This window comes from Acanthaster planci, linkage group LG01, assembly GCF_054643075.1.
Source record: "Acanthaster planci isolate LZ-2023a linkage group LG01, COTS_SCS, whole genome shotgun sequence".
NCBI lineage: Eukaryota > Metazoa > Echinodermata > Asteroidea > Valvatida > Acanthasteridae > Acanthaster > Acanthaster planci.
The window spans coordinates 2,127,778-2,153,277 of record NC_141777.1 but is presented as its reverse complement, the minus strand read 5'-3'; the positions used below and the strand labels follow the sequence as shown (position 1 = coordinate 2,153,277).

The following is a 25,500-nucleotide window of genomic DNA, read 5'->3' as shown; positions in this document are numbered from 1 at the left end:
TCCAATTTCCAGTGGCCAATTTTTGAGAATTTCTGGAATCTTGCAAAAATTCACACAAGTTTGAAACCTCTCTAGCTGCTGATGACGCTACACTTTACTTAGATGTTGGCTTTCACACTCCGTGGGCCCCGACTGACTGCAAAGAAAACTGTAAACAAAGCACCATGTCACAGTACAGAGCCCCATTTCCTCATTTGCTAAAACCATTTAGGCATATTGAGCCTCTTCCAAACACTATCTTTTTTAGTGGAACATTTTACTAAGGCTGCGATTGTACATAAAATGCCATGATCAGATATAACTGTCAAAACGATGGAAGAATCGTTGGATCTCATTACAGTACCTAGAACGGAGGTTAAAAAGAGACTGACCAATTAAAATCTGCAATCCCATTGTGTCATGCTTTTAATAATACAACTGAGGGGAAAAAGTTGATACTCTCAGAAAAACAAAGGAATGTTTTTAGAGCATTAAAAGGAAAACTTTAGAGAACAAAATAATATACTTCAATTGTTACAACCTTAAACAAAACAAAGCCTCCATTATGTGAAATTAAGACATCTGCTATCATGTTACCCAAGCAATTTGTATACAATATATTTTAAGAAGCACAGGTTAATTAAATTAAAAAGTCTCAGTTTCAAAACCTGGAATTATTTACATGCATATTGTATTACAGCATTGTGCATTAAGGCAATGAAATAATAATGTGGGCCGGGTATAACCAATTTAATACAGCAAATATATTACTTCTCATTTTTTTGAATAAACGAATCATCTAAATACATTCTGTAACTCAGAATAAAATTTACTACAGCTCATAATTTCAGTATCCTCATTTTGAACGACCCTTTGTTTTCATATAATCAACTGCATTAATAAAGTAACTCTGTTCTCTGTGAGCCCTTTCAAACTTTCTTGAAATGAGCTCGAAATCAAAGAGACGCCACTACTGTGATGGCGCTATATACATGTACATGCACACATGGATTTTGACAAGTCAAAATATTCCCCATGAGATTGGTGCTACTGCAATAATGGCTTTTAAGGAAAAATTATTTGTTTTGTGATTGAAGTTCCAATGACTGTCACTATTAACCTGTAATTCAAAATGAGTTTATTTCCAAAATGTGATGAGAACCATTTTGGTATCTTCAGAATCCTACCCTCTCTCAGTTATATGCAGTCAGTTTCTACAGCCTTAAGACAGCTAAACATCAATTTAACAAGTCAAAATAGCGAAAAAGGAGTTTAGGGACACATGGTACACTGCTAAAGCTCTTCAATTGTTCAGATTTGTGGACAAATTGCATATTTTTCAAATTTATATATCTTATTTTTGAAAAAAAAATTCAAACAGTTTCTTCATCCCAAGTGAATTTCAGCCAAGTTTCTGGATAATGGGTCACACTCATACGAAGTGCTCCTTAATAAATGACAAACACATTATAGGTATCGTGTCCCTGGCAAAGGAAGACAATGCAGCAACTGTTAAAAAGCACAGAATGCAAAGTTGGCTAAAACCAGCAACACAAACTTGCATCAACTTCTTTTTCAAGATTAACTAATAGTCATGACTGACAGAGGTAAAACAAAAGGGATAAGAAATTATTAATTACGAACAAAACCTTTTTTTACAAGTTCCAATAACAGGCACAAAACTAACATAATGAACAAGATATTTGTGTGTAGGCAAAATATTACCTAAACATTCGGTACTCTTAACAATAATACATGAAAGGAAAAAATAAACCTAGACATGTGGTCTAAGATAAAATCTTCAAATATCAACTACTTACATGACGTTATTGTAATGGCCATAAAAACAAACATTCTGGAATTATACATTTCAAATCCACAAGCCTACGTATCGTACAAATTACACATATTGCTAAATTCTTGATAAAAGTTATCTTTTAAATCCCATAAAATCCAGGTTTGGATGGTTTCTGCGTTAAGCAGAGCTGTCCCTTTTTGACACACACATAATCTTTCTTGTAATATATTAAATTTAATCTCTTTATAGACATTATGCACACATGACAATATGAAAGTTTGAGCCTCAACTGTGTATAATAAATCAAGGGCTAATCTCTTCCTACAAATGCGCACAAGCAATACAGTGCGACTTAACCAACACTAGTTGAGCCCGAAATCTGGAAGTCTTTGCCACTAATGTTTTTTTATTGGCTGCATGCATTGCTGGCAGCATTTCCACTTGACTGCATCCCACATGCTCAGTTTCATGTCAAACATTCCCTCTGTGTTTTATGACATAAATACCCAATGAGAATCAACAATGCAACTGCATGACTTATACAAAGTCACTGAGGCCCCATAGCAGTTCCAAAGAGTTGGCTGGACTGGAGATGTCCAACCATCATATATTGAGGTGATCCCAAGTCAAATCCTGGTTAACCACCATTGCTCAAACTTGCTCAGACATTTAAAAAAACAAACGATAAACAAAACAGCACATGGCACACATCTTATGATGGCTTGATGATGGTGGTTTTTGGTAAAGTATCTCCGGGTTGGCGCTCGGCAGCAAATTTAACTCCAAGCTGCCGCTCTTCAGAATTGGACCGACTTCACCTCAAGACACTTGGCAAAGACAGATATTCCCGAAAGAAGTTATTTTTGTAAGCTAACAGTGATTTCTGTCACTATGGACAGTGCAATTTTGGTGTCATGATCATCACATCACCGGTCACAAGACCGGTTACAAGACCAGTCACAAGGATCATGGTGAATAATGACGAAAGAATACATTTGCTTCAGGTCGTTCAAATAGCCTGTAACTTCCATTCAGACTGGTGGTCTTGTGTTGGTTGTGTGGGGGTCTAGTGGTGGTCTTATTCAATTAGTTTTGCCTACAGCACTGACTGTATGCATATAATTATACCAAAGACAAATCCAGCCTGATGATTGCTATACACTTACGAAGCTCCAGTTGTAATTAACATTTGCTGTTCAGACAAAAAAATCAAAGGCCAGTTTTACACAATTAACTGACACAATGATTCTGCAATTACTGAAAACTTCCGAGGCGTAAAATGAAAACAAGCTTAGATTCCATGTTTATAACTCACAACAATATGCAATGCCCCCTTACTTAAATTAATTATCAACCTGAATTTTTTCTTTAAAAAGATGGATGTCAAGCACGAAAGAAGTTTAAGAAGTCTTAAAAGTAGAAAATACAAGTACCACTTGAAATTACAAAAGGCATAGGAAACCATGATTGGTGCAAGAAAACTGTTTATGCCAGGAATGTTGCATAAGCCGTGTGCTATCTTGCTTTAAACAGTCCAATGGTTTCAATAGTCTGAGGATTTCACGTCTGAAGGTTTGCTGGCCCAAATATTCAATAATCTGAAATATGTTACTCTGAGGGCCTGTTTGTTTCACTCTGATCCCGATCTCAATCAGTGGTCCCAATGCTGCCTGGTTCGTTGCATCCATTAGGAGAGTTCAGGTGTCAGTGAACCAACGTCAGATCACTGGTCGCGATTTGGATCCACATGAAACAAACAGGCCCTGAAGGTTCAACAGCGGAAAGGTTCCTTGGTCCCAAATTATAAACAGATCAAGAGTATAATGATCCCAATCGACACAACGGCTCATAAAGCACTATCAAATTAAATTGTCTAAAATGATCTAAGATCTAAGGGAAGTAAAAGTTTGGATTGTCAGACCTTGGGTGCTTTTTTTGATTAGTGAACCTGCCTACTACCAAAACCTTGAGTTCATTTTAGACTTGAATCTATTAGACTAAGAACTAGTGAAGATACGGACTATCAAATTGATTCAGATGTATCTATTCACATGCAGCTAGATTATCACTCACTTCATTCAAGAAACCCTGCCAAATCCACTAGCATCCAATGATAACCAACAGTGAAGGGGCAGGTTCTGTCTGTACATCTCAAGGTTTCACTTTCACGTTGTTGAATTCAGCAGGGTGCCTGCAAAAATGTTTCCAGATCCACTTTGACAGTGGTTCCTCATCTGAATATAATACTTTTTTTTATCAGTTAAAGCAGTGCCATTAAAACTGGGCCCTGTCAAGTTTTATGGGGCCGTGGAAGCAATGTTGCATGTACATGTACGGTGTAAGACTCCCAGTCTCAACATGTCCAGTCGACTGGCAAAGGAAAGCTGGCAGCTTAAACTGTCCATGACGGTTGATGAGGAAACTGAACAGCATTCTGCGACTTCCAGTGAGTTTACTGTCTTCACAGGAAAAACAAAATCTGCGCCTCACCAGAACATGCATTACCCATGCAGCTTTTGTGGTGGGTGAGGATTCATCCCAGCAGTGTTTGGAGAAGGGTTGCAATCCAGTGCTCCTCAAGGTTAAATGGCTCCTTTGACAGACTTTTTCCGCTTCATGCATCTCTATCCAAGTTTCTTTTCTTCTTCGTTTGTGTCTCCATTGGTCAGGTTGGTCTTCTCTTCATTGGTCACCAGGAACAACTTCTGACACCAGTGAGTGATGGCGACTACAGAGAGACAAACAACAATGAAATTCTTGGTTGTTTGTGTATTCCATTTTCAGCAACACTGAATACCAACAGTTTTCCACTTGGCAACCGAAATGAAAAAAAAAAGCTAGAAAGCATTTGGGAACACGCAATTTCGGGTACACGCGTGCAGAAACTGAGAAAAATCAAGGAATGTTTCAACAAGAATGTTCACACTCAGACATGAATACAATGACTCTATGACCGAGTACCTGGATTTCACTAAAGTTGGAAGACTTGATAAAAGTTTTGGACCAACTATGGATCAGAGGGGCCCATCAATAAATGCAATGTCCATCACTAAATGTATATTTTTTCTTTTAATGTGGCTCAGGCTTAAAAAAATTAGATTTAATTTATCACAAAGTTTAAATTATTTTTAAGGAAAATTGACAATAATTTGTTACAGACTTTTATTCATTTCTGATATTTTCACTCTCAAGTTTCCAAAATGAAAGTTAACCTCACTTTCAATTTAAGATGGCCAACACAAGAATAGGGTTTGATGGAAGTCTGTGAAGAACCAGAGATTCTTTCTTGTGGTTTTATCACAAAGAGTACCATGCATTATTGAGCACCACTCCAAGGTAATTCAGTTCTATTCACCAACGCATGCGGCAGTGATTACCCTGACACAGCTCCCGACCTCGGAGATGGGAAACCCAACCACACATTGACCATGAATGTGAAGGCAGCCACCAGCTTCACAAAATATGAAACTAAGAATGGTATTTACACTAACTGAACAGAGCAAAACAACCAAAGGACAATGTTAGCTGGCCACTCTCAGACTTTGCGTCTGAGTGAGAGACAAGGAGGGCATGTTCGGTCCATCCACCTACCGTCTAGTTTGTGGAGGACAGCCATTTTCTTGGCCGGTCGGACAAAGATGAAGTAGAACGGTATGCCGGTGAGTGTGATAGCCACACCAATCAGAGTGTCCATGGGGGCCGAGATGGTGCCCAGGACCACCAGAGCGATGGAGGCAAAGGTGAAGAAGATGGGCAGAATAATGTTCACCTGTTGACAAGAATGATGTGAATTTGAAAAAATTGTTTAAGTGATGATATATGGAAATATACGGAGACTCCAAGGAGCAGTTTGGTTAAGTGGTCCAACTTAAACGTTCTTTATAAACAGAAAAAATCAAGATTAGAAAAACTGTAGGGCACAGGGTAGTTTGTAGGGCACAGGGCAGTCTGTAGGGCACAACTAGGGTGGTCTGTAGGGCAGTCTGTAGGGCACATGGGGTAGCCTGTAGGGCACAGGGTGGTCTGTAGGGCAGTCTGTAGGGCACAGGGGGCAGCCTGTAGGGCACACGGGGCAGCCTGTAGGGCACAGGGTAGTCTGTAGGGCACATGGGGCAGCCTGTAGGGCACAGGGTGGTCTGTAGGGCAGTCTGTAGGGCACAGGGGGCAGCCTGTAGGGCACACGGGGCAGCCTGTAGGGCACAGGGTGGTCTGTAGGGCACACGGGGCAGCCTGTAGGGCACAGGGTAGTCTGTAGGGCAGTCTGTAGGGCACAGGGGGCAGCCTGTAGGGCACACGGGGCAGCCTGTAGGGCACAGGGTAGTCTGTAGGGCACACGGGGCAGCCTGTAGGGCACAGGGTGGTCTGTAGGGCACACGGGGCAGCCTGTAGGGCACAGGGTGGTCTGTAGGGCAGTCTGTAGGGCACAGGGGGCAGCCTGTAGGGCACACGGGGCAGCCTGTAGGGCACAGGGTAGTCTGTAGGGCACACGGGGCAGCCTGTAGGGCACAGGGTGGTCTGTAGGGCACACGGGGCAGCCTGTAGGGCACAGGGTGGTCTGTAGGGCACACGGGGCAGCCTGTAGGGCACAGGGTGGTCTGTAGGTAACAGAGTGGTCTGTAGGGCACAGGGTGGTCTGTAGGGCACAGGGTGGTCTGTAGGGCACAGGGTGGTCTGTAGGGCACAGGGGGCAGACTGTAGGGTACAGGGTGGTCTGTCGGGTACAGGGTGGAGTGTACTAGGGTACATGACAGTTTGTAGGGCATAGGGTGGTCTGTAGGGCACAGGGTGGTCTGTAGGGCACAGGGGGCAGACTGTAGGGTACAGGGTGGTCTGTACTAGGGTACAAGACAGTTTGTAGGGCATAGGGTGGTCTGCAGAACATACAGTGCTTTGCAGGTCCCTGGGTTTATAACATCTTTATCAGTGATATCTGCACAAACACAAGGAAACTTTAATAAGTTTTGAAAATCAAGGTCACAAAAAGACTATCCCTGAAGGCAATAATACTCAATTACCTTGTAAGGCCTTCTTCTTTCAGGTTGTTTCCAACGAAGATAGATCAGGCCAGCTGACAGAGCACCACTTGATGTCCACAGCACAAAGTTAAAATAGTTAATCAAGGTGTAAACATCCCTTCCGAACACGTACACACACGTCAGGAAAGTCTAAAAGGAGTAAAAAAAAACAACTAAAGATTACTGTTCACTGCAAAAAGACAACGCACATCAAAGCTTCATTGTTCAGTGCTTTCAACAAGGTAACTTGCCTCAATGTCAGTTTTTGAAATAACTAGCTGACTATGCTGAACAAGCCGGCTCAATGGAGATGCCACATTATTAGGTGCATATGTACCATGAGGGAAATACAAACAGCCTGATCGTGGGTAATTAAGCCAACATATGTATATGAATAGGATGAGTTAATTACTAGATCTTTCATTAGAGGTACTTTGTTTTACAGGAAATGTATCACAACTCGGCCAAGAATGCCTTACATTGTGGTACATTGTAAGTTCAGTTTGGAAAATCTAAGAAAAAACTTTTGATGTCATGTTTATAGCCCCTTAGACAAATATACCTTCCAATTAAAACTGTAAGACTTTCTTCCATCGATTCAGACAGATGAAAGAAGAATCCGAAGTATAAACCTCTTTGCTGAAAATAGTGGTGATGTCATTTTTGTCTGTTCTGGTTACATACCACAAGAAGTAGAGCTGGCATTGGCGTCTTCCTCTTGATGTCAATCATTGCGAGGAAATTCGGTAGTTGTCTGTCTCTAGCTCCGACAAAGAACATTCTATGGCACAGTGACAGCATAAAAGCCTGGATAAGAGTCTATCGGCACGTTTATGAGGGGAACAACCGTAATGTATGTGCGCTGAACTTTTTAACGCCATCAAACTAGATAGATAAATGCCCAAACTACAAAGTGAACACATACAAAAATATAATTATGAACATTCTCATCTGTGATTTTTACCTAGAAAGCCCAAGCAGGCTGCCATTGTTTGAACCAAATGTGGACATGGCGACGAAAATCGGCATACACCATGCAACGACCCCAAGCAACTTGAGACCAAATGTCTGAATCAAAAAAGAGAGAAAAGTGTGGAGGAGGAAAGGAGATGATGAAAAAAACATGATGGGCATGAGTCATGCCATGGTCAAATAATTCCTTGAATCGGGAACATTGATGTTTGCTCTGGCTTGGTGAAGGGGTTCGTCTTATGTGCCTGTCATATGAAATATGGAAATGAGGAGTTCTGACATGAGAGATTTTGCATGTTAACAGGAATACATATATACACCTTTTCACTATTCATATCGGTTACCGGCTAGTCCAATGTTCAGCAACATACTAACAGTAGAAGCAAAATTGAAAGCTGGGAGCCCTTGATGAAAACATCTTGGTTGTTGCTAATTTAATTTTGAAACATGCGCAGACAACACAAGGCACATGCATTTTTGGTAATTCATCCTAATGTTTGGTCCATGCAGTCACGCATGAATTGAAACTGAGACTTGAACACATTTGACTGCCGACAAAACTGCTGCATTTTATTTGTTTTGTCGTCAGCAATGCTAACCTGTTCAATTTATAATATAAAAGACTTTTGTGTACAACAAGCATACTTGCAGAAATCAGTTCACCTATCAATACATGGTTGGCAGTCAACGTCCAAGTAACAATTTAATATAAGAGATTTGATGTGGCCAGCTATGAGCAAATATATGTAGATAAGGTCCAAGTCATGCTGGACTGAGTGACTGCCGATTCGGCATACTTGACAGGGTAATCTGTACCTTGAAAATGCAAGAAAACTCCCGTTATTGGAGCCGTGTGTTGACATGGCCACCGATACTGGCATAATCCATGCCACCACGCCAAGGAGCTTCACGCCAAAATGCTAACATGACCGCAAATGAGTTGAGAGTATACCAAAATCTTCGCTAACCGAAAATTTCAATGTGGGTACACAAGAATTTAAAGGTAAGTCCCTCTGGTAAGTAGGGGATTTGAGGGGAACTTTGGAGTTTGTCTTAACTATGGAAAAGTTTATCTGGGTATAAAAAGGAAAAGTAATATGCATAGATATCCCCTGCACTCTATACATCTTGTGACTATGTCTTCAATTCTTTTTCATCAGTATGCAACATGATTAGCCACAGTCAAAGACACTGATGCCTTTCTCAACAAAGCCTGATGTCCAAGATGAAAGATCAGAAACTGGGAAGCACATGACATCAGTACAAACAACCAATTAACATATCCTTGCAAAAGAAACGTATTTCCATACAACTGGAGAGTGTCTCACACACACCACCCAACCATAAAATGGTGCTTAAAAATGTAGTTAAAGAACAAACAAATGAGCACAAGAAACTTTCAAGTAATCCTCGTAATGGGTATACTTAAGTGGACTCTTTTACAGCACAATAACTGACATGACAAATATGAAAGCAGATTTTCGTAATTACAGTAACATCTTCTGTCAGCATGTACTAAAAAAGTAGTCAAGACCAACACAAGGTGCTCTGAACAAGAATCCCTTCACAAATCCAATCAATAGTCCTTCTTATGAGACCAGTCACGAGTAATAGGATGGACAGTGACAAAGGAATGCTCATGTCACAGCTCACTTAAATAGCTTGTGACTTGACGTGCGACTGGATGGTCCATGATGGACTCACTTGACCTTGTGATGGACTGGACTACAACCGTGGTACGTGCCCATGTGTTTGTAGCCAGCAAAGACCTGGATCTAGACCTCTTGATACATCATTCAGACGCAGCGTTTAATCCAATTGATTTACTGCCTTACCACGGCAACGGCATCGGAGGCGAGCAGTTCCTGGGGCGACATGGCAGTGAAGTAGGCAACATTGGCAAATACATAGAAGACTGTCACAATAGACATGGTGATGTAGATGGCGCGAGGTAGATTCCTGTGGAAATATACAGATATCTTGACAGTTTGCCCACGCCTGTGTATTCATGCGATTCTCAATCTTTTGGGAGAATTTTCCTAGCAGTAATTATCAAATGTGGCATCTGACTATTACCCAGTTTTCTTGGCAATACTTTTCAAAGTGACTGGGTCTTATGTGAAAGCTAAGCCGTATTTTAGTAAGCAATTTTGGTTTTACATCAACATTTAGGTATAAAGAGCTGTAATCATTTGGAAATTTGGACTGAGTCCAGGACATATAAAAACTGTGCATCATCTCCTTGGCAACAACCATGCCAGCTTACGTAAGAGCAGGTTGAAGGAATTTCAAACTTACTTGTGTGGATTTCGTAGTTCCTCAACAACATTATTCAAGTTATACCTGAGCAGTGCCAAACAAGAATACATTTAGATGACAAAGGTAGAGATCTGGTCAATCCTGTCATTCTAAGGGGGGGGCAAAGAATAATGTAGTCAGCATGGGAAAGAAAAGTTAAAATTGAACACAGAATTTTAATTGTATAGTGCAAGAAACTGTCAAAGGATTGCAAAATCTTGTCATCTTGTTGAAGAGCTTTGGCACGAAGAAAGAATTTTTTTCCCTTAATTTGAATCATTAGTTACACATCTGTCTGCTCTGAAACGCTCTGGAAAAAAGTCAAGTTGAACTATTGACAGAAACTGCTTTCAAATTAAATATTTTACATTGAGATTTGATGCATAAAAACCTCAACATGCAAATGAAAATTAAGTTTTGAACTTACCAGCCTGCATATGAGAACAATCCAGAATACAGTGCATTACCAAGACCAGCATAAGTTGTCCCTTCGAATGAGTTTTCAAAACTAGCTGTTTCCCCTTTTGAATAGAACAAAACATTAAAAACTCTCGATTTGTATGTAACTTAGATAAGTAATTGTGTCCAGTTGTTTTGGTCCTCATGGCCATGCACATTTAGGACAGCAGTGTCCATGGTTTGTTCAGTAGACATTGTCAGGTATCCATTAAATGCAAAGGGTGTCCACAAATTATCCAACTGTTCCACAACATCCACCGACACTGAGCCAAACACAACCAAAATTGCAAAAACAATCCATTTCAGTTGATGCAATTTGATTTAATTCCTTTCAAAAATGATTTTTTTTTTCTTTTTTTTCTCTGTGCATTGGGAAAATAAACTTTTGCAAAAAACAAGTACAGCCAAGGTATCAACATCTAAACAAAAAATTGACAATAAGTTAGCATAGCATGCACAGATGACATTTGACACTCCAATTTAAAATTTGTTCCCTTTCTTTCTTGTCACAAGTCTCACATTGTGAATGTGTCGCAAGTTATAAGAAAACAGGTAAAACCTAGACCTCTCAGAACCATCAAAACCCATCAGGTTTGTAGGATTGTGAAGGAAAAGTAGCACTTCAAAGATTACTGTTTTATGCATGAAGGGACAAATACTCTCAAACCCACCTTTGAAGAGTTGGACACAACCCATAACAATGATGATGGTCAATGCCAACATCTTGAATACAGTGAAGACGTTCTGCACGGTGGTTGTTAGGCGAACACTGAAGATGTTGAAGAAACCGCACAGCACTGTAAGGAAGCACGGTGCAAATATATTCAGATATCGATAACAAGAGGATTTTTGAGAATTCTGAGAAAAATGAACTGGCAAAAGAGTACCTTAACTAGTAAAGAAATATTCTCAGGTTTTAAATACCAAGGAAATGGGTGATAAACAACAGTGTGATGTGCCAAATTGGCTCTGTAGAGATTTGCATTGGTTTGAAAATTTGTCCGGATGGGTGTTCCTGTGAAGTGTTGAAATCTTTGTGACTACATCAAAAAGATATCTCTCTTGGTTAAAAAGGGGATTATTCTAACAACCTGTTTATGTAAGACTCGCTTCTTGAGTCAGAGGAGTATTAACCTTTGGAATGAAGTTAAAACAACACTGTTTAATGAAAGCAGGCATGGTACAAGGACTAATGCTGGATCCTTAATTACAGACAGCACTGCAGAGTCTGTCTTACTCAACTCTGTTGGTTGTGAATTGACCTGTCATTTGAATCCGCTGGTTCCAAAATCCACTTTCTTATCGCGAGAGAAATATAAAGCTCCTATTGTGCTTGGCAAAACCCCACAGGGTTTACTTCTCAATCCCTCAAAGACTCTCATTCGTCCAAAGTTTACTTCCCTTGTCTTAAATGAATATATTCTTGACAAGCAGCTTTTAGAAAGTTTTTATTGTTTTCATTTTGATGATTGCACTGTTATGGAACATGGCACACTCACATAAAGAGTTCAAAGCTAGAAGCTGAATCGCAGCCATGGGCGGTCCACAGTCGGCAGAAGGAAAGAATGGCTGGACAGCGTAGCGACCAAAGGTGATGGCCACCACCGCACAGGACGCCGGCACCTGCATGATCAGTGAGACCCAGAGATACAAGAAGGCCACAAACTCGCCGTAGATAGCCCGCAGGTAGAAATAAAAGCCGCCCGAGGAAGGCAGCATGGTGCCCAGCTCGGCAAAGCAAAGAGCTCCCAGGAGAGAGATGATGCCAGCTAGGACCCATACCACCAAGGTCATTCCAACTGAGCTTACTCCCAACAGAACACCTGCAAGGAGGCAAGGGAGAAAAAGGTAACAACATATACCCTCTGAGATCCTGTAAGGAATGCAACTCATATTATGAGGTAACAACATACACCCTCTGAGATCCCGTAAGGAACACAACTCATATCATGACAGGAAAGGTGAAGGATGGCAAAGTAGATTTGCATTATCTGTGAAAAAAAAAAGATTCCTCCATTTCCAAGTTACCTTTTGGGGACACGAAGATCCCCGAACCAATGATAGTTCCCACATTGATTGCTACGCCGCTCACCAGAGAGATCTGTCGCTGTAGCTTGACTTTACTTCCGTCATCTTCTTCATCAAGCTGCCATTTAGAAAAAGGAAGACATTAAATCAGTCATAAATTAATTTACAAAAACCTTCCTCAGGAAACGAAATCAAGGGTTCCTACAAAGTACACAAGAAATTTAAGCTTGGCAGATTGATAAAAAAAAATCCATATGCCGGGTTTCAACAGTAGGAAACACATTAAGACACATTCGAGGACACAAGTATTAAAAGATGGGGCCGGACCATTCAATCCACTTGTTGGCCATTCAATCCACTTGTTGGCCATTCAATCCACTTGTTGGCCATTCAATCCACTTGTTAGCCATTCAATCCACTTGTTGGCATGGGTGGGATTCCACCCAAGGTCCCAGAGAGGGAAGGTGAAGAAGACCCTCTGCAATGCCAACCGGAATGGCTGAATCCCTGATGATGAATGCTTGCATTGAAACTCCTGCCAACAATTAACCAGGAACGAATTCCAAAAGGGAAGCCACTTGACACCCCGTGCGCAAACCCCACAAGACTGGTCTGACAAAATCTAAATTTTTTCAAAGTGAATACCTCAGTATTTCCAATGCTAAATTTGATGTTTCAGGTCTTGTTATTGTTCTTGCTTTCTGATGGCTGTCCGTATATAGAATTCTTTCTCATTCATGAAGAAAGCCATGACCACAGATGACCAATCAACCTTTCCCCCTCTTGGTAAATGAAAATGAACCAGCCATGAGCCTCCCTGCATCATCAGAAATGTTGCAGGAGGTCTTGTGATAGGCTCGTTGGTAAAAGTCCCAGCTCCACAGTGGAAGATGCTATGCTACAATAAGGTTGGGAACTAGGACTCTGCTATCAACAGATCATGACCAAATATTTAAAGAAGCAAGTTGTGGAGTCCTAATTAATTACTGGCACCATTCCCAAAACCTTGCTTAGTGGTGCCCCAACAGTGGCATGAAAGGTTGGAATCGAGTTTGGGCAACAGTTTGGAATGACAAAGCCCTGGACTTGGGCCAGTTTGATTGGACTACCTCTGTATCCTTGGCCCAAAACATAAACCCGAAAAAAGAAGGGACAGGCCTATACCCTGTCAAAAAGGTTTCTATGTGCCCAATATTTCTCATACAGTTTCAATCGTCAAGGCATTTCATTTATTCCTCCAAACTGCAATCCCCTCGATTGTTCCTGTTCGTGAAATTTGGATGTCTTTGGTAGTCTTAACGCTACAATTTGTTTACTACAATAATGATTCATTGACTTGCTACTCCCAACATGGCCTGGATGTGTTGGGCGCGATCGTTGGGACAAAACGGTTGTTTTCGACGGGTTGAGAGTAATTTACACAACGGTGTTCCTGTCTGAAACTCTGACCATTAATTCAAGTGTCAGGAAAGGTTTTGTCGACAATGAATAACCCTATCGAATATAAGTATCGCTGAGGTCGACGTGAACCAGTCGATTATCATCACCAACTGATCTCTGCAAATCTTCCTTTCAGTTTAGGCCTCTCCCAGTTAACATCACGTTCAATTTTCGTTTCACAATTTCAAACGGTAAAACTATTCTGTCACCTTTCAGTTTTAATGCTGAAGATATTTTCATATTTACAAAAGTGTGCTATCATCCCTGGAGGAAAACCTCGACGTTGGCTTATTCAGCTACCGGGTACCGGTAATAATGCTGAACATTTTTCAAAGATTTTGTTAGCTCTGATTCTCTTTTCTTGAGGAAGTAGGCCTACCGAGCAAGAAGCAAGCATTAAGCGACCTTTTCTCAGAGGTGAACCCCAGTGAGTAATTTCTGGCAATGCCCCCCCTTCCGTCACCGGTGACATTGGGATTAAGGCAATATGAAACTTGGTATAAAGAGTTCTATCGTTAAGTTTGTCACGTAATAGACAGTCTGTTATTTTCCTTTATCTATGCATTTATTTTCTTAACCAGAAAACATCGGTTGGAGATTGAAGACGTAATTCTTGCAACATTCTGAGAAGACATTTGATTTCATCCTGAAAGAATGTTTCAAGCATACTAGACTCGACGCTTAACAGCACAATTTTCATGAATCCTCCGAATAATATTCAGTACATTACACAAGCAATAAATGATTGCTATTTTGCCAGGAAGAGAAATGTTTACTTGTCCATGTTGGTTCACAGACGCATCTGAGGTGTTTAATAGTCAATATTAGGCAAAGAAAAAGTGTCTCCAGTCTTTAATGGTTAACAGCGATCCCGCAATTAACACACGCAGGAATAGTTGGGAAAGCACCGCAGTTCGGAAACGAGCGAATGGCAAATTTACTCAGTGCAGCGAGTCGCGATCGACCGATCCGACGCCGTTTAGCCCCAAGTACTAAACGCGGTAAAGGCCCCAAGTTAATCAGTTTCACGGTTATTACGTCTGTCGCCAATTTGTTCATCAACCATGTTCGGAGCAGCTTGCGATTTTCGTTGCTAATTACGAAGCAATGTGCCTAGATTTTTTTCCACGAAAACGTCCGACCCCAGAGCAACACAAGACTTCCCATTCTTAATTCGAAGAAACAACAGGTACGCCTACAACAGGTGCGCCTACAATAGGTGCGCCTACCCACAGTGATGCATTTTTGAAAATAAAAGAGCGCTGATTGCCCATTTCCATCAGAAAATGATACGTGTAGAAGCTTGTCAAGCATGATGGTTCGAATTAAGGAGGGCGGGCGCGCAGTCGCAGTATTGTTTGCCCGTTGCCTAGAGTGTTCGTCTCATACAGGCTAACACAGTGTTATGCTTATTGTGGAACAAAAATTGATTTGAACATTCGTTGTAACTGGTGTATATTAAATATCTCTGTCGTGAATTTTTTGCTTCCATGCCATGAATGTGCCGAATTTGCTCTTCGGTCCTCCACTCCGTTTTAGCACTCAAGCCACAACCCCAAGCCACGCCACCAAAGAAGGGATACGACGAGAGATGCTGACGGTGGGTGGATGTGTGATCAGGGCCTACACAGTTCAACCTGTACAGTTTTATTGTTCTCAAAGGTGTTTATGAAGGGATCGTTCGATGTTTGACATTATAATAGATAAGGCCAACGCAATCAGCCTACATCATTCTTATCGGCGCAGTTAAAATAATTCAGAGGTTAGGAAAGTGACCATTACTCTCGAGCCCGCACGCGCCTTTAAAAAATAGCCTACATCAGGTGAGCAGTCTTCTGACGAGAGCAGGGTGGGGGCTGAGTCTAAGTGAAGGTTAATTCCCGGTGGTTCCCGTGCCACCCCCAACTTACACTGACTGCCGATTTACCTTCGTCCTTCCAGTTAGTGGGACATCGTCCCCTTATTGCAAAATTAGTTTTGCCAAAGTGCACTTTAAAAAGGTATCCATAAATGGAAAGGAAATCTCCAAGCTGATGTCGTTGGATGCCTCTGCAGACTCGGCTTATCCAGTGATAAATTGAAAGAATCCTTAAAAAGTGTCAAGTTTTCGGTATGTGGGATGGAAAGAGCTTTATTTCGTGGAGGGGCGACCAACGAGATTTTGGGAGACTTGCGGACTTTCCAGCTCTTCGAACAGGCTAAAGGCTCGGCACGACTGAACTGTTCCTACAATTGATTGGTTTATTAGAACTATTATTCCAACTCGGCAGAATCAAATAGTTCCTACCTCTCAATCCACCCCTCCCTGGCCCCCCAAAAGGGAATTGAGTCTGTCAAAAACACAATTCGGCTATTGAAACACATACACGTAAAATCTGAACTTTGGAACCTCACTGTTAATACCCTGGTTCGATTCTCCAAGGTCCGTAAAATCATTGTGGAAAAAGTAGCATTGATGATTAACTTGGTAATGTGTAATTAAAAAGCTGTATCCCAGAAGCTTAGCTAGATATCTTGTTAAAAAGTCTATCTAGATAAAAGGTCGCCTTTGTGAGAGCGTCTGTAGGCTGATAGCAGCCCAGGTACCGACATATTGACACATGCGAGAAAAAACTGGTGAAGGTAGCAGGCCATATAGGATGTCTCAATGAAGAGAAATGACTGCAATACAAGTCATCAGTGGCGTAAATTTGTGCTGGAGATTGGGGGGAGGGATGGGGAATTGTGCAGGGGGGGTGAATTGGCCGGCCATGGGAATTTTAAAAGGGGGGGGGCTGACACGGGAGCGATACTCATGATACAGATGTACATTCTGTACTTACGTCAAAGCCGCGTGTTTGTGGCCTATTTGATAATGGTCTCCCTTTTTGAGTGCCGTTGAATATCATTTTGACTGTTGGGAAGTACAAAAATTCTTTACAATCCGCTTTCATTTTTTTTTCTCGCTATGAAAAGTGTGTGCGGAGGTGGGGGTGGGTGTGTTTGAGTTTGTTTCTGCATTCGATTGAGACCCTGAACAATAGAGGACAATAAGGTCCCCGATTGACAGAGGGTCCCCGATTGACAACTGTGTACAAAACATATGGGTGGTCCTCTAAAAAAAGTTAAAGTACAAACAAAAGAGGAACAATAGGGGTCCCCAGTTGCAGGCAAATACACATTTGGGTGTGTGTGTGTTGGGGGGATTCAATAGCCCACTTCCCCATCCCAAATGTGGCGGGGATGGGGTTTTAAAACCCCATCCCCCGGAATTTTCGCCCATTAAAAGTCACTCTATCTTCATCAACAAGGTCAAACGGGCAAACTAGAGACTCTAAAAAGACTTTGCGCAAAAGTAAAAACAACTTCACGTTGCGAATTCGCAAAAGTTGAACACATTTCAACTCGAGCGAAATTTGGCTGCAAATCTTTCGTGACGTCAAATTCGCGTCCCTTTCACGTTCGCCTGAAGTATGAACGAGTCTTCATACGGTCACATTCAAAATGCGTACACGCAAGCGTACGTTGGAGACAGAGGTCTGACATTTCGGAAACTAAAGGGCAACCTATTTTGAATAATGATCATTTCCACGGAAATAAAATTTGGAAGAGAGATGATACCAATTGAAATTCCCAAATGTATAAATAGCGTTATTACCCGAGGCCTTTAAACATTGGACGCTTTTAAGTTGTCTTGTTTTAATCAACGCAAAATACAAATTGCAACAAGCGGGTGCGAATGAGGGGTCAACATCCTTCTCATTGCCATTTCTAGCAGCTTACTTTTAAAGGGTGCAACCCCCTCTAAGATCATAATCCCTTGCATGTTTAGTGAAGAGTAAAACGTTAAAATGGTTTCAACAACAGCGACAAAATACAGAACCCTAGCCCCCCCGAGAAAATTGACCCCGGTCCCCGGCAAAAAAACAATAAAAAAGATCCTGGATTCGCCCCTGAAAAGGCTAAGTATAGCTGCTGGCACTTGTTTTTTTTTTGTGCTGGTACCATCAATTACAATATAAACATAGGAATGCATGGTCTGAGCTGAAGCACGCATGGGAAATGACATTACGAAATTCACATTAATCGTGCCGAATGTCTCTCAATGGACGGTAAGGCAAGATGCGGGTACCGTAATTTGAAAAAAGGCAGCACCTCGCCTTTCCAAAAAGATGGGGATGGAAGCGGCTGTGGTATACGCAGGTGTAGCTGGGAATAAGTACTTTTGATTACAAACGTGCACATATTCCTGATCCTGTGCGCTGATATACAAATTATTGTACCTGGGGTCAACGGCATTGGTAGCACGGTATTGTAACCTGCCGCGCTACCAATGCCGCTGATCCCAGAAAATTAATTAGAGAATGGATTTCCGTGTCATAGTGTGGAGAGGTCAATGTGCTTTTACAAAATTCGTGCTTTCTTGTTCAAGTGTTTCATGCAATCGTGCCATTTTACAACCGGTATCTAATTTGCATCTAAGGCTCCACTTAATTTGAATTGCATGCATGCAGGTATAGGCCTAGGTAATGGTTTTTTATTTGAATAGAGTCGTTCAAAAGTGGTTAAGGGTTTCAGTATGATATACAGGAAAACGATCTTTGGGAACAATGCAAAAAATTTGGAGAAAAATGAAGAGGGTAATTCCCTGCCAAATCTCTCAAATTTCGATAAAATTGTCACGCGACTAACGCCAATTTGGGCGAAAAACGAAAACAAACGCGCACACAGGTGTGTATTTGCCTGCAACTGGGGACCCCCTATTGTTCCTCTTTTGTTTGTACTTCAACTTTTTTAGAAGACCACCCATATGTTATGTACACAGTTGTCAATCGGGGACCCTCTGTCAATCGGGGACCTTATTGTCCTCTATTGTTCAGAGTCCCCAACTGAATGCAAAAACAAACTCAAACACTTCCATCCGTTAAAATTCCATCATTTTGCTTTAATTCCCGCTGGCACACCAGAGTACATCAAAATATTATTAAGGCCAATGATAAGCAAGGCCATTATCAAGCTAGCCTGGCAGATCATGCCTACTTCCAGAACTGTAAGGCACATGTAACCCCGAGCTACGGTGATGTGCCTTGCAGTTCTGGAAGTCCGTCGCGGAAATCATTAATCCACAGTGGACTTCGGTTGGGCGCCGGGCAATGATCATTCTTCGGCCCGCGATTGTGCACGCACTCAGCACATGCTACACGGGGAGTGGCGTATCCAATTTGTTTTTGTTCGTCTGCTTTAGTTTGGTATCAAGGAACCGAAAGCGCTCTAGAAACGGTACCACCGCCTTTGGGGGTGCAGATGACTGCTATCGTAAGGATGAAAATAACTGAACAATCATTTTTTTTGGGAAATTCACCCCCCCCCCGACATGGACACGCCACTGGCCACAGTTTTTATTAAATAAAATTTGGCCTGTTCGCGATCGTGGTAAGTTGACAGGGACGTTAGTTTACCGTATGTTACCCCTGGATTTAATTTAGTAATTCTACAGGAAAGTCGCGGTAAGTTAACCAAAAAAGTCCAATGGGAACAAGGCTTAACTCCATCCTTAACTCATCATGCAGAACAATGAATACGCGAAAAACAATGCACGCAGAGGTGCCGGTACATGTATTATTTCCTGACCCGAGGTCAGCTGACTGCCATGCAGCACGGTCAGCTGGTTTACCTTAAGGTTCATGGAACTATCGAAAGACAAAAGCAAACTTAGTTCGGATGAAATAGCGCTGGCGTCTCTGCTCATTATACCGATACAAAATTTTCGGTCTTTTTTCCCCATCCCTGAATTATTATGCGTGGCTTGATCAAAATAACGCGTAGGTTGTCCAGCTATGATGATGCGGGCAGCAGGACCACGCACATTACTGCTACTGCCGTGTTAAAAGTTTGTGAAAACCGTCGGCAAAATGCAGTACACGTGGAAACTACCCCAGCTTTCAGTTAAACGGGTATGTAATCTTTTTTTTCAAACGGTGGAATTTGGCGTGGCAGGCAGTCGACAATTTGACCGTCGTCGTTGCAGGAGAAGGGGCGGTAATTGAGGGTGTAGTCATTATATATAACTGACTGCATACGCCATCTTTTCACATTAATGAAGCAATTATTCATATCAAACAACAAAAGCCGATCACGTGAATTGTTAACCACGAAGATCATAGATCGAATGCAATCCAAAATGTCGGCATTGTTTCTGACAAAATATCCGACTTTTTGTCATTCCCAAGCAAAGTACAGTGATAGCGATAAAATGTGCAAGTTTCATCTCCAACAAGATTTCAGACACATTCTAAGGTTAAGACAACAGCTCTGTTCTACGAGACTCTCCAACCATGCTGCAACGACCTATAGATTGTGCCAAGGTTATGAAGTTACCCAGAACATTGCTTTGGGTTTTTTGTTTGTTTGGTGGTTGTTTAATTCTTCGCGATTCGTCGAGACAAACCTTCAACATAAGGGCCTAATTACAGCTGCTCCCACATGCGTTTGTCCTGACACTGACAGCCAAACGATTGCTCATCAAATAAACAAATTCATGTTCCCCTTCCCTCTTTTATTGAGGCGTATTCAGCGGGGGAAAGATAGGCAAACTGCCTGAGGCACATTTTGCTTCTAGTAAAATGTTTCTAAAGAAAGTTGCATCTTAACTACTTCAGCGGTTATGTACCAAGCCAATGAGGAGTCAAGAAAATGTATTTCCAAGAAACATTGGATTTCGTCTCAGTCTCGGATTCATGTATTTGGCGCATTCCTGCAATGACTAATCCTTATAAGATGATGCATGATGAAAGAAAGTGGAGGCAGGATGCAGCATTACACCCTCAAAACAACCTAGTCAAAATGTTCAAAATTGACAACGGATTCAGTCAAACACCCACGCTGGCAAATCATGCTTTCTGACAAGATTCCCATTCGATGCTCTTTGAAATATCAGTGAACTGACGGGAAAAAAATCTAGTTAGGTTGACTAATTTACAGTAACACAAAGGTGACCCTGAAGAGCTAGTCAAATTTTTACTGAATTCTAGTCAAATTTGACTGATTCTTTTTAGAGTGAACATGTCAGAACAATGGAGCTTTTTGCTTGCGACCTCCCCGCATCAACGCCACAGCTCCCCTCAGTGAGCATAGTACATGTACATGTACGCTGCCTTTGTCTACACCTACCCTGGTCGGGGAATCTCCGGTCTCCCGAGGGTCGGGGTCTTGTGCATGGTCGGCCACCTCGGCTGCTGTCATCTGACCGGTCGATCCATTGGCTGGCTTGTTCTCCATGCTCTCTGTACAGCAGGGTCTGGACTGCTCAGGGCCGATTGTCTCCAAATCGATTGTCTAAGTGGCTGTTGTTGGACTGATCAGCGCTAGCTGTCCACTACTCTTGCTACCTGTCCCTGGTCAGCCGGCAGCTGACTGGATGAGAAGAGTTCAAGTTAATGCGGTTGATCATTAGGCAGAGTGACCACAGCGCATACTCGTGACGTCTTTTCGAGACAAAGCGGCTCTACATACATGAGCCGAGGGTATACCGTGATGAGTCCGTCCGGTCCTCTCGAGGAGGGGGCGGTTGTTGAACCCCACGTCACCGTCACTACCGCGGAGAACAATGGCTCTTGTGACCAGCTCTGCGAAATGAACGAGTGTCAAATGGTTTTTACCATGCATTTTATATGGCACAGCGACCCAAGTACACTCGAGGCTGACGTTAGAAGACAACGGCTGTTTCATGTGTGAAGTTTTTCATTCATCGGTTCCGCAGCTGGCTGCCTCGCTTGTTTCATTACGTAATATGATTTGCATGTAATCTGAGCCACGTCTGAATTTCTAGGCTACAGCTTGAATTTACACACGCGTCTTCGGTAGTGGCTGTAACCATATCGCCGTGTGTAATTTCAAGCTGCAGCCAAGTCATTCGCCGTACATGCCTTAGGTACCCAGAGATACTTTTCGTCTAAAAAACCTTGACGTCTTGAGAAATATATCGATATTCAGCAATAATTCATAACGGAGTGACAACATCACTGAGAGAATTTATTACGGGACGACAACATCCAATGAGGAGGATGTCGGCATCCCTCGATAACGGTACCACTTTTACGATATTGTCATCGTCATCCTTTGAGGAACCGCCTGCCCCTGGATGTCATCCTAAGTTTGGGATGTCGTCCTCATGCCAAAATCAGGATTTTGACATCGTACCTCTAAAATGTTCAAGTCGTTTCCCATGGATGGATAAAGTAATCAACCGGAGGGGTTGGTTGAGAACTCCGAATCCAGAATTGGAGCAAGATGAAGAGACAGTATAGGTTGAGGGCCTGTTGCTCCCACTTCAAGGCATTCGTGACAGCTGACTTTGCAACTACTGTTTTAAGCAATTCCCGATGATTGTTATCAGTGAGAATTTCAGTATTTCGCAACGTCAGGAGACAGTTTCTTTCCTCTCCAGAACATGACGAAGTCCTTGGACGGAATCATCACTTCTGGGTAAATCTCCCAGACCATTAACCATCAAAACGAAATTGGCGAAATTTCAATCGTAAAACCAACCCGGGATGACTGCACTTTCATGGAGAAAAAGTGAAAGGAGCGGGGAAAGTAGGTCGGAAATTTGAACCTGCAAAAAGCCAAGATGCGTGACTGACTTTATTTTGATAGCCAAGCTACAACCTGTTCAAATGTCTCCCGCAGTTTACGCTGAAAACATATTTTGGAACGATAGCGAAGTCGGCGTAGGCCTACATTGTTACAATCTGTTTCGTTGTCAGTGAAATAGTGGAAAAAGTATGTACTCGAATTAGGAAGCTGATGTCACTGAGCCCTGTTAAGTTAGCATTAAAACGTTAAAAGTTAAAACTATCATTTTGTAATATTTAACTTTCCTTACCCCGAGTTACCCTTTTCAACTACATGCAGTTATTCGCACAAAGTTGTACCGATGCATGCATTTCCCAGAGTAAAGTTCCGAGTTCGAAATTGATTAGACTTCTCGTTGATTAAGCCCTGCGTGCCGCCGTAAGGTCTGGCCTGACAGCGGGGCACGGCCGAGAGCGAGGCCAGTACCTCGACGGGTCGCAGGTTTTGCAGGGAACTTGGCTGAAGAGTATCTCTTCGGTCGTCTGTCAGAATGAATCACCTATCGGGATGTAGTTGGACTGAGACGCTCCGGCAGCTCAACAGGTGTCATCTCCGTCTGAATCGCTATTCTCACGCGACTTCGAATTTCTCGAAGCATGTTTCTCCATTCCCTAATTTCTGTCCACTCCTTTTGCACAACCGCGACAACAAACGGGTTTCAAAATCTCAAATTTTAAGGACATTAAGAACTTTTGCGAAAAGGATTTTTCTTTCCTGTTTTATTCATGGAGTAAACTTTCGGGGTTATTATGCGTACAAATAGCCGTAGGGACATCATGTCAGACTGGGGAGAAGTGCGCGCATGTCATACATGCATGGGGGGGGGAATAAAAAATGTAATTTGTTCCGGGTTATCACTGAAATTAGGAGATATCTATTTTGATTTTCTACAAGGACTCAAGTTCCTTACAGACAGCAGAAGGTTTTTTTTTTCAGTGTGCATATAATAGCTTCAGCAGATAATAGTCTACAGGACGTTCGGGCAAGCTTGCACTTTCCTGACTGACCAACTTCTCTAACCTATTGAAGACATAAGTAGGCCCTACTTGCATAATTTGAGAAACCTTATACCATTCCAACCGCTCACTTGCTATGAATGCAGTATTTGTCAATGACCGGCGTGTGGTGACAAGGGGATGTACATATGTACATGTGTACGACACAACTGATCTTTTCCAGCCATATCGCGGCTGCACTTGTATGACATGTTCACTAATGATCAGACGTATCCACTGCAGTTTTTCCGGTGATTGTTACCCAACGATTGCGACACAGATAAAGCCAGCTCGACAGTTGAATTGCTCTCATAATGCCTACTCTTGGGAAAGCTGCCCAGTTTGTCCTGACAATAGCTGTTACCAGCCAGCAGTTTTCCAAATAAGTTCAATAACCCCAATCCCCACCCGGTAAGCCCCTACCCCCATAATTTCTGACCGTATGTATCATCTTGGTAGGGGATGTGCATCAGTCATTGAATGACTGAATTTGAGAAGTCCAGAGGAAATTCTATAGGCTTGCACGCGAGGTTAAAACTCTGCTGCAAACAGTCGTCGGGGCGGCCATTGTCTTCTTAACAATGCGTTGTCAGCTGATACGAACAATAATATACCGGTCGTGTCTCCTCAGGAAAGCCTGCTCAAACTGGATCCCGAGGCCGTTACATTATGCAAATAATTATGATGGAACCTTTGCCCTCTGACGTTACGTCAAACGTGTTGAAATCACGAAGGAAGCACACACTGACCCATGCTAGAAAGCAAAGGCTACGTTACATGGATAGCTTATCAGGTCAAGCACATTTTCGTGTCAAACATCCGCCACGACGCGGCCCCTAACATCTGACTTGATTCCGCCAACTCTGAAGCAGTGGCGTAACCAGGCTCTTCTCGGGGTGGCAAGGAGCAAGCAAGAGTTCTCACGCGGGGAAGGGTCTCCCCTGCTCCTCCGGGCTGCGCCAATGAAACTGTAAATAACGGCTCTGTCAACTAAATCCTTGCTAAATGCGTCCATCTAATCCACACAAAAGTAACACAAAGCAGCACACTGCAGTGGCAACAGCCCCCTCCCCAAAATTAATCCCAATATTTAAAGGACAAGAGTTCCCACAGGTAGGCCCCCCCCTGGCTTCGCCACTGCTCCTACTAAACCAAACGCACCTGTACAAGTTGAACAGCCTCGGTCGGCTTTTCCTTCCTCCGCGGGTATGAACGATTGTAGGCCTACATAATCTCTACCCGCAAAAAAAGAAGACATTACGGTACAAAAGGTTACCTCCTTGCGATGGTAGTGGACATTAATTAATAATTACACTGCCACGGAATGTACAAGCCAGCAAATTTAATTATGTGACAAATACGTGTGGGCGTGTGGATTGAGTTTTATTCCAAGAAAAACTACGAACTTGCAAGCAAGATACATCTCTGACGTATTGCTGTTAACATGGGCATTGTCACCGTCAATAGACTTGGCAAGTTACCAAAATGACCCATTCATTATCAGACTACCAGCAGAAATTTCCATTGACTCGAACCGGAAATCTTTGTCCATTATAAAAACTTTCGTGTTGTAGTTGGGGTTGGGTGGACAGAGCAGAAAAAATAGAAGTGAACGTCACAGAGGGACCGGAAAGGGGCAAGGTTGGGTGCACGATCAAAATCCAATGGTGAAATAGGCCGCTTTTAACCTGCCAAATTACCCAAATTCATTACTGTCCAAACAATTCTCACCTAACTCAGGTGAAAAGCGGCAGAATTTGTGACCTTAATAAGTCAATATAGTTTAAATATACTGGGAACCGTCACGCTTTTCACAGCTGTTTTTGCCCTGGTTCATGAACTTTGTATCAGCCACACACGTCTGTAAACGGATTAATATCACAACTCCCTTATCAACATTAAA

General features: G+C 42.3%; 1 protein-coding gene across 1 annotated transcript; it reads right to left on the bottom strand.

The window, feature by feature from the left end:
• Positions 1 to 374: 374 nt before the first annotated feature.
• Positions 375 to 24,860, bottom strand: LOC110974278 (Y+L amino acid transporter 2-like). Its single transcript, XM_087143048.1, has 13 exons — positions 24,759 to 24,860; positions 21,139 to 21,593; positions 12,550 to 12,667; positions 12,021 to 12,344; positions 11,193 to 11,318; positions 10,490 to 10,583; positions 10,063 to 10,107; positions 9,600 to 9,723; positions 7,757 to 7,860; positions 7,477 to 7,573; positions 6,793 to 6,942; positions 5,369 to 5,546; positions 375 to 4,505 (listed from the first exon to the last, which is right to left on the bottom strand). Exons 2-13 carry the CDS (start codon positions 21,244 to 21,246, stop codon positions 4,402 to 4,404), a joined length of 1,572 nt encoding a protein of 523 aa, XP_086999174.1. The 5' UTR covers positions 21,247 to 21,593; positions 24,759 to 24,860; the 3' UTR covers positions 375 to 4,401.
• Between the last annotated feature and the right edge of the window lie 640 nt (positions 24,861 to 25,500).